General features: G+C 56.0%; 2 protein-coding genes across 2 annotated transcripts in view; one reads left to right on the forward strand and one right to left on the reverse strand.

Moving 5' to 3' along the window:
• Window positions 1-2313: 2313 nt before the first annotated feature.
• On the forward strand, window positions 2314-3405 carry CSUI_009984 (uncharacterized protein). Its single transcript, XM_068070091.1, has 2 exons — window positions 2314-2812; window positions 3321-3405. Exons 1-2 carry the CDS (start codon window positions 2521-2523, stop codon window positions 3341-3343), a joined length of 315 nt encoding a protein of 104 aa, XP_067917932.1. The 5' UTR covers window positions 2314-2520; the 3' UTR covers window positions 3344-3405.
• A 1138-nt stretch (window positions 3406-4543) lies between these two features.
• CSUI_009985 (amine-terminal region of a tm vesicle-mediated sorter) overlaps window positions 4544-8617 on the reverse strand; it is a 5151-nt gene continuing 1077 nt past the window's right edge. Inside the window, exons 2-6 of the mRNA XM_068070092.1 lie at window positions 8052-8146; window positions 7429-7512; window positions 6135-6359; window positions 5327-5644; window positions 4544-4957 (exon numbers count right to left, since the gene is read on the reverse strand). Of these exons, the coding sequence (XP_067917933.1) occupies window positions 4685-4957; window positions 5327-5644; window positions 6135-6359; window positions 7429-7512; window positions 8052-8146 (995 nt within the window). The 3' untranslated portion in view covers window positions 4544-4684. The remainder of the gene's footprint in view (window positions 4958-5326; window positions 5645-6134; window positions 6360-7428; window positions 7513-8051; window positions 8147-8617) is intronic.

The following is an 8617-nucleotide window of genomic DNA, read 5'->3' on the forward strand; positions in this document are numbered from 1 at the left end:
AACAAGGGGCGTTGGCAGAGCAAACTGGGAAAGGAATATGATGGGCACGGCGGCAGCGGTAGAGCTCCGTCGTTGTCCGGGACAACAGGCGACGACGAGTGGCGACGCGGTGAAACCAGTGACGCTGCCTGGTGCGGAGGCCTCAGCGTTGACGGTGAAAAGTGGGGAGGTAAAGGACACGAGGGCAACAACTTGCATCGGGAAAGTGACTTTTAGAGCGTGAATGGCGTAGGCTCATTCCTGTGGTCTGAGTGATCCGGAAAGAGACTGAGACTGTGGTGTGGTGGGGGAGAAACGCGCTTAGCTCCCTCATGGTGGACAGGAAAGTTGACTTCGACCGTGCTAACACGGACTAAGTTGAAATGCGTTGCACACAGGCAAGCGCACTATCCCGCCGGATGCAGTCCGAACAGGTGATCCCACTACGTCAGTCGCACAGCAGGAGATCTTGGAAGAGAAGCACGTTCCTCCTCTATCGTTCTATTGGCTTTCCAGACAGTTTGAACTAGAACTGCCGAGGCATACGGGTACGTGCCGTCCCAGCTGCGCGTTTCCAGCTACAGAAGCCGAACCGTTTTTTTCTGTTGCATGTGTGGGGCGTTTGGATCGGCAGGCAAGTTCGCAGTCCGCTGACATCCATGCCTGGCCGAGTAGCGAAACGCGCTGTTGTTTACTCTGTCCAGCTCCTCAGGGGTCACGAAATACCATGTTTACATGATCAGGAAGGGGGACTACGGAGCGGGACCAAGTTCTCCCGCGCAGACGAGGAAACGGCGGACTGTTTTTCTGTCTTCTGTCGCATTGCGGCCGCCGCAATGGAGTTTCCACGCCCTAACAAACCCCTGATTTGCGCGCGCGACACACGCGCAGAACGGACCCCTGGCGCTTCTCCCGGATCTGGAGCAGAGTCACCTAGGAAGTTCAGTGAAAAGCCGTGAGTTTGGGCACGTGCCCCTTCATCCTATCCCGCGGGAAACCTCAGATCCTATCATTCAGCTGCGAAACAATAACTGGTTGCACACAACACGGCAAATACAGAATGGGGAGACACCTGCTTCGGCCAGAAGGAAGCCCTTCCGCGCAGGACAATGCCCAGTTCCGGGCGTGAGTCGCTACCGAAGCCAGGTACTGGCTCTTTCCGGAAATATGTGTGCAGACGCAGACGTCGACGCAGGTCGCGCGCTGAATGACAGTGGCTGAAACACCTACCACTCCCACGCGGAGCCCCCCCGTGATCATGAAGTACTGTTTTTGTCCCGTTCATAGCTAAAACAAGCAGTGACAGGAAAGAAGAAGCTATGGTCACGGCGTTGCACAGGCTTCAGTACCCCCGTACTGTCTGCCTGTCTGTCTTACCGTAGAGAAACCCTCCCGGTTGCGAAAGCAGCAAGGCTGCAGAGTGAGGTGGAAGCAGCGGAGGCAATGCTCCGTGAGCTCAAACTGAGGTCGGGGTGTCTGAACAGGCTTTCAGGATCTCCGGAGGTTTATATGGACGTCGGAAGCTTGTAGGTTCTCAGGATTTTCTATTACTTTCAAGTTCGTTGCACTGCCTTGCAGCACTCTATAAGCAGAAACACAAGGTTCCGCTATGGCAAAACTAGACGGAACGGTACGTTCAGTTGCATCCGCACACTACGGGCTATTCGGACGATAGCTGGTTCCGCAACCGCCAGAGTGCAGATCTAAGGATCTGTCGGAGCCGGGTTGCAATGCATGGTTTCGTGGTGAGCGCCACATGCACACGACTCCGCTCGTGTCGGTGAACAACGCCACGTAGTGTCGGGCTACGGCATCACCCTTGGCACACTCACGTGGACCCCACGTGGGCCTTGTTCCGGTCTGCCTTTCAGAATGGAAGCAGCTTCAACACCTAACACATCATTCTCGGAAGACGTGCCCTCCGGTTGTGCTGGCCCGTCCGACACAGCTGGGCCTCGCAGACCACGAATGAATCAGTCTCGAATCGGGCGTCGCCACCGACACCCCGCGTTATCCAGCTCTCCTAACGGCGCGGCGGCCGCCTCCTTTCTGAACTCACCGGAAGCAGCAGGTGCCGAAGGGCACGTCAGCTACACGCAGATTGTTGTGAAACGGGGTCGCCAGGCAAGCCCTGTGCCAGTATCGTTACAGGCGAAGTCAGGAGCGTTCCCTGAGTGGGATTCCAGTACCCCGGCCACAGTTGTTTCACTTGATTGCTCCCGGCAGCGCAGACCTTCTCCTTGTGCAGCTTCCGATGGTGTAGCTCCATTGACGCAAAGAATTAGCCACAAAGGCTCCCGGAAATTAACAGCTGTTGAGCTGCGCCTCCTCAGCCTGCTACCAGGGTCCGCACCTGAGGCCCACAGCAACGAAGCCTACACCGTTCCGCGAGATTCGCAGTGGGAAGCCACTGTGCAGTCGCCGTCTGGCGTGCGCACGGGGAGCCGGCGTTCCTCGAACGGGCCTCCTTGGCGGAGTTCACACTCAGCTTCTTCAGGAGTGGCAGAAACAGCCACGTGCCCGTTGGTGCCTTCCCCGTCTATGGCACGAGCAGGCGAGGGGAAGGAACCAACATGCTTCAATCAACGTGTCAGAAAGGCCGGCCTCATGTGCGATGCAAGTGAAATCTCACAGGGCTGTACAAATTCCCGAAACATCACACCTGAAGAAGACACGGAGCGCTGGAAGCGCAGGGACTGCGCTGCTGTCGCACCTTCAGCAGACGCCAAGGAGACAGCAACAAGGACAGACGATCTGAGGGTGACCTGCCATGTCAGGTTAAGAAGGCTGGACGACCTGAACCAAATAACCCGGCTTCAAGGGCCAAACACCGGTACGGCGAACGGCCACACCGGCGGGAACGTCCGCCCAGCTGTTCTTTCATGAAGCAAGTCTCTGTTCCCCGACAGGGGTGTATCCTGCTCGTGAAATGTACTGGGCTGAGGCAACGCTCATGAAATGTACCTACCACAGTCCAAACTCCAGCCAGCTGCTCGAGATGGTTCCCATCCGAGGATTCCCGTCTTTTCCCCACAGTGGTACCCCCCTGCTAGTGTTCGCCGTTTCCGTTTACTGAAAAAGCATAAAGTTGATCGGATGTAGGTTTCCTCGAGCGCATCAGGACCTGAATGCTCACCCTCATCGCTCCCCGCCTCCTCTTGGGACAGAGCGGGCGAGACGGCCTACACCGTCAGACCTCACGATTGCTGATGCACTTGCTGCCCTCACAGATACTTGCTGATTCTTGTTTCTTCAGAAGAGCGTACTACAGAATTCAAACAATTTGGCAGAGCGGATGACACGTAAACTGAAATTGTTGTCTGCGTTCTGTGCCAACTCAGAGATAGGCCCCAAAGGCCAGTGAACTCTCAAGCACCAGTATCAGACAAAACTGACGTCACCAGGGAGTCAGAAAGTTGACGGAACCAACCAAGAACCTCATGCGCGATTGGCGTGCTGCTTCCAGAGACAACCAGTCACTAGGCTGGAGAACCTATGCACGCCCGAGTTTCACCTTCGTGGTGAGAGCCACACTTAAAGCGTGGCACCTCTACTTCGGTTACCTGAGCCTCTGTTTCAGGCAAGCAGGAAGGATTCGAACCTTCAAAACCATAACGAAGTGTGCGGTCGAGAACGGGATTAACGAGCAGCGCAACGTGTATACATTACTGAGTACCGAGATAACTGCCGACTGCCAGGTCACGGTGCACTGGCCCCCGACAAAAACGGAAACCCAGCGAGGCCTCTGGTACTGCCCTCTCCCCCCATCTCCGGGGCTTATTCCATCTCGCCGTCCTAGTTGAGTTCCAACTCGGGGTACGTGTGCGCGTCGCGCGGCCTCGCTTTGGGGGCCGAAACAATTCTAAAGCGCCTCATAGGTTATTCGACAACCTGGCTGGTTTGAAGGACCCTCTTCTCCGTGCAACGGAGGTCGGGCGGTTAGTCGCCTCTGATAGGACAACGGGGACGTGCGCGATATGATCAGGTTCCTTTGGAAGAGAGAACATGGTCCCAGTGATCAAGACGTTTTGTCTCGTTCAGTACGAGACACTCCCCGTAAACTCCAGCTTGAGCCGAAGACAACGCGCACGAGCAAGAAAACCTTGAACCGCCAGATGGGCTTCTGAAGCTCGTTTGGAGGTTCGCCGGGGCCCGCTATGCCGCGAGCATCGAGTACAGAACTACAAGGCATGCCCGCCGAGAGTACTATGCGGAATTCCTTTGCGTCACAATGCAGACGGTTGGAGTGCGGCACTGCCGCGATTCTTCCGTCCTGACGAGACGGGCCGTCAGCAGTGTCTACACCAGCTGTTAGCTTCTCGGGACACAGAACCCTCAAGCGGCCACTGTCTCCGGATGCGACCGGCCGCTCGGTCGTTTCTACCGTCAACATCACACGCGCAGTGTGTGAAAAACTCGACCCACCCGACGACGAAAGCAGAGCTGAAAGGGATAGACCAATGTGGGTCACTTCCGGTTTCTAGAAATGAAGTACACTCGTCCATGTAACGTCCGCAGAAAACCATTGTGACTTCAAACGAAGGACAGACACCACCAACGGAACAGTCGGGGCGCAACCTCGGCAAAAGCGGGAGCCCAGTCAGCTGCGTTAAAGCAGTTGAGGGTGAAGTGGGGAAGGCCAAATACACGTAACCGTCTTAGCCATCTGCAGCTCGTCATTATGTCCGGAACTACACTGAAACGATTACATCTGAGGAACAATCAGCGGCGCCTGATGGGCCGCCGGTCGTAGAGACCGCGGTGAACCATCAATGACGGGCCTAAGGATGCAGCCAGGAGGCAGGCCGACCGGGCCAAGTTCAGGAGACGAGGGCGTCAACAACGGCGACGATACGGGCACCGCTTGCGGGGGTTGGACGTAGACGGGAGTTCGACGGAATCCTAGCCACGTCTGGTCTTCTATAGGCGGAAGAAGATATGCGTGCCGGAGCGGTTGTTCGCGCAGAGCTGGCCTCGGCTGACAATCAGGCATTGCACACGGAAAGCCATCTGGTGAGGGTGTGTTGATGTCAGAGCCTGCTCGTGCAAATCGCCTGGTCTCCCGCGGTGCTGCAGTGTGTTTCGCTGTTGCGGCGCACTGGAGAAGGGCGACCCGGCGCGGGACGGGGGTTCACTCAGGGCGACTCGGCGCGGGATGGGCGTTCACTTTCGCTGCCTACCGAATTTACAAAGAGCCTTGAATCAAAACCTGCCTGAGAATCCGTCTCGCGATTGTCGCCTATGTGCGGCAGGCAAGACAAGTGCTGGTACACAGTGCTGCTCTCGCGTCCGTCTGGAGAAACGTCGCGATCGTGCTGGGCCTGCTGGACACGACCCTCCGACTTACGCAAATTTGATAAGATGCGACAGGGACATCTCCGAAGTTCTCGTGGGCGGGAGTGACAATCTTAGCTAGGGTGTCCGTACACCCCTCGATGAGTTCACACACGTTTTCGCATATGGGACTCAACGACGGGGCTTCGAGGGAAAGAGAAGGCATCTGTAACTCGCACTTGGGCAGATTAGGAAGGGCAACGGGGCAAGAGGAAAGACACGGCTCGCCCTCCTGGGCAGGAACAAGATGAGCTACCGGAGCCTCTGCAGGCACGTAGCGGGCACGGCGAACGAACGGCGGTGGCCGCGGCACCCTATGTGGTGGAAGCCTCTGACATAGAAACAGTCCATACAAGAAAGAAGCACCGCGCCACGAAACAAATAACCAGCAGGATCGCCGACCTGTACCATGTGACATTCGACACGACGTAGGTTAGGGCCTCGCCTTAGACCAAAACACGGTCAGCTCGGGGATTGCCACTCCCAGCCAGGAGGAAGCCCCCTGCGAGGACGATGTGGCAACCCCGGCTTGTATAGTAGCAGACGTACGGGTTGCCTGTCGTTCCCTGTCTTCTGCGTCAGGCAGTGTGCATGTGCGTCCGAACATTGGCTTGCCTCAAAACGAAGGGGCAACCGCCGTAGGAAGCTGTTGCAGGGGACTGAAAAGTCGCTCCACAGGTTCCGGGAGACCACCAGCAGGCGACAAAAGGGTGACTTCAGTTGAACGGACGCAGACGCAAGCAGCATATGAGTTGCAGTACAACACGTCGAAACGCCCAATGACTGAATAGCAAAAACGGACCTCGACCGGTCTGCCTTACTCTGGAGAATGTATCGTGGACATCCGGTTCTGCGGGGACGGCGCACTGAGGATAGATCGGAGAGGGGCATGGAAATCTGCAAGGGGGCAAAGCTGAAGCAGGGGATGCGACAATGGGAGAGTCATCCAGCTCATCCTGAAGTTCCCCCAAAGTCGTGCAAATTTTCCGAATTGCTGTTCCTGTGAAGTTAGGCCGCAGTCGGAGGTCTAAACCGTCAACTTGCATCTGGGAGGCGAAGCAGCACAACCGAGAAGTGACGGGCACTTGCATATCCTGGACGGGAAAGTGCCACCTGGCTGCTCTAAAGCCTTGACGGAAAGACCTCCAGTACTCTGATCACAATGAGAGCAATTGCCGCTTCCGTCACCGGCGGCAGCCCAAGGATCGGACTGACACAACCCACTCAGAGACGTCCCGTTTACAGACGTAGTCAAACACGATTCTCTATTGTCGTCCCCTCGGAGCGCGGTGTCGACAGCTGAGTCAGAGGAAGCCTAAGCCTGAGGCAAAGTAGCTACTACAATTGGAACCCAGGACCCTCGCCGCCGAGTCGACTCCAAGAAGGGAAACATCCAGGCTGAGGCCGGCAACAGCACCCCTTCCAGTATCGGTTGCATAGTGAAACCCGTGCCCTACGGTTCCTCAAGTCAACAAAACCATGGGGAAAATGCAAGGCACTGCACTGTCACAGCAGATCGACGTACACCGGATATCAGCGCCTGGGCTACAGAGAAGACAAGAACACGAAAAATGCGGCCGTGAAGCTATGCAGTTGACAGTGGCATGCTGACACGAACTGGCTTTCGCATGATGCTACGACGCCCCGGAAAACGCAGTGGAAGCGTGAAAGATGAGAACAAGAGTACAAGAAGACGCAGAGCGAAACAGAGCGAACGTGTTCCCTCGCCTGTCGTTACAAGCCTGAACCACAGCGACTATGCAGAGGTGAAGTCTCCCGCGGTCAGGCCTGAACGATGCACCCCGACGGCAGAACGCCGAGCTTCAGATTGTAGTGTCCCCACAATGTGGTAGCCAAAGACGCGGAAATCCACGACGACACACGCCAAACCTTCAGAGAGACGAGGCACCTTTCCAGTAGCGACAAGATGCCCATTATGCACAACAGAGAGGACCAGTCTGCTGTCTCAGGTTTTACACGAGCAGCCCTTTGTGCTAGGCCTTACAACCTGGCGTTGGGCCAGCGAGCGCCCCCTGTGCCGTCTACACTTTTCGATACAGCATGCTCTGCTGTACGCTGCGGCAGTCAGAGGTTGCAAAGCGCGAACGCTCTTACTGTGACGATGCCCGGCAAGGCTGTATACACAAACCGGACCCTGCCGATGCGACCATACTCGAGACGAGCGTCCACTCCTTTTCCCTGAAGAGATAGACACCGCAGGAAGCGATATGCGTGCAGAGTAGCCAGAGAGATGAGGTCCAACACAAACTGCTAATTTCATCCAGAAGCGCAACTCGCCTGGTGTGCACCAGAAACGGCGGGTTGCCCTCATATCGGAAGCAGTCGCGAAACGGAACACTAGACTAGAAACATGCACAGAGGCACGCTCCCGAAGCCATTACGGACAGGCATTCTGAATGAGCGCACTCAAAATACCGGCCGGACATTCTGTTGACATACGCAAAACAACAGAATACCTGGGTGGGGACGACGGACTCTGACGGAAAAGTCCCTTAGCAGTCAGTCAGGTCGGCCACTCAATCCTGAAGCCGCTCCTAGGTTCCTCAGTATGCAACGCGGACTACAGAAAAGCCGCTTGCTAATGAAGAGTTTACGTCGACTGACCCCGGGTCAGACACAGCTGATTCCATACACTTGCGTCGCACAGTCAGCCCTCGCTAGATGTGGACAGTCAGAAAACCGTCTATCGAAAAGCCAAAAGTAGGCAGGGGAAATACCTGGAGCATCTGATTCACAAAGTCCGTCCGGAGAGTGAGATTTCTTATTTCCACTCCATCATTGAAGCCCACTTTGAGGGTCTTTTCGTTCACCCCTGAAAGACAGTTGGCCAGATGGCGCACCATAATCAGAATAAGCTGCAGGTATCCTGTGGGATATGGGATAATAGGTATCGTCGCTGCAGGCTTCACGGGTGTGTTGGCCTCACTGCACAGATCGCTCAGCTCTCTCCTTTCATAGCACCTTCAACGGGCCCTTCGGCATGACTCGGCTGAGCCGAGTCTGCACGCGAAGGCTGAACCTACGCTCCCCATGACCGAAAACATGCTCGTATATGCGAACCACCGGCGGGAGAAATAGGCAGTCAATCACACACACAAGTGCATACTTCACCTGAGTCTCCAGATACGCGCAGGCGGAGTTGTGATCACGGTTCAAGGCGTGCCGAGGTCACATAGGAGATATGACCTCGGCAGGAAAAAGAGTCCAGTTTCTATTTGCTACCCTCGTGCAGAACTGCGTGTGCTCCCGCCGTGCGCGCGTGCAGTTCAAAAGCTTTGGGACC

The sequence above is a fragment of the Cystoisospora suis genome (genome assembly GCF_002600585.1).
Source record: "Cystoisospora suis strain Wien I chromosome Unknown contig_6490, whole genome shotgun sequence".
NCBI lineage: Eukaryota > Apicomplexa > Conoidasida > Eucoccidiorida > Sarcocystidae > Cystoisospora > Cystoisospora suis.

What these genes read in the sequence shown, in the direction of transcription:
- CSUI_009984 (XM_068070091.1), top strand. Translation starts at nt 2,521, where the DNA reads ATGGCACGAGCAGGCGAGGGGAAGGAACCAACATGCTTCAATCAACGT. An exon ending in GCTTCAAGGGCCAAACACCG is followed by an intron (nt 2,813 to 3,320) that starts GTACGGCGAACG and finishes GTGCCAACTCAG; the next exon opens with AGATAGGCCCCAAAGGCCAG.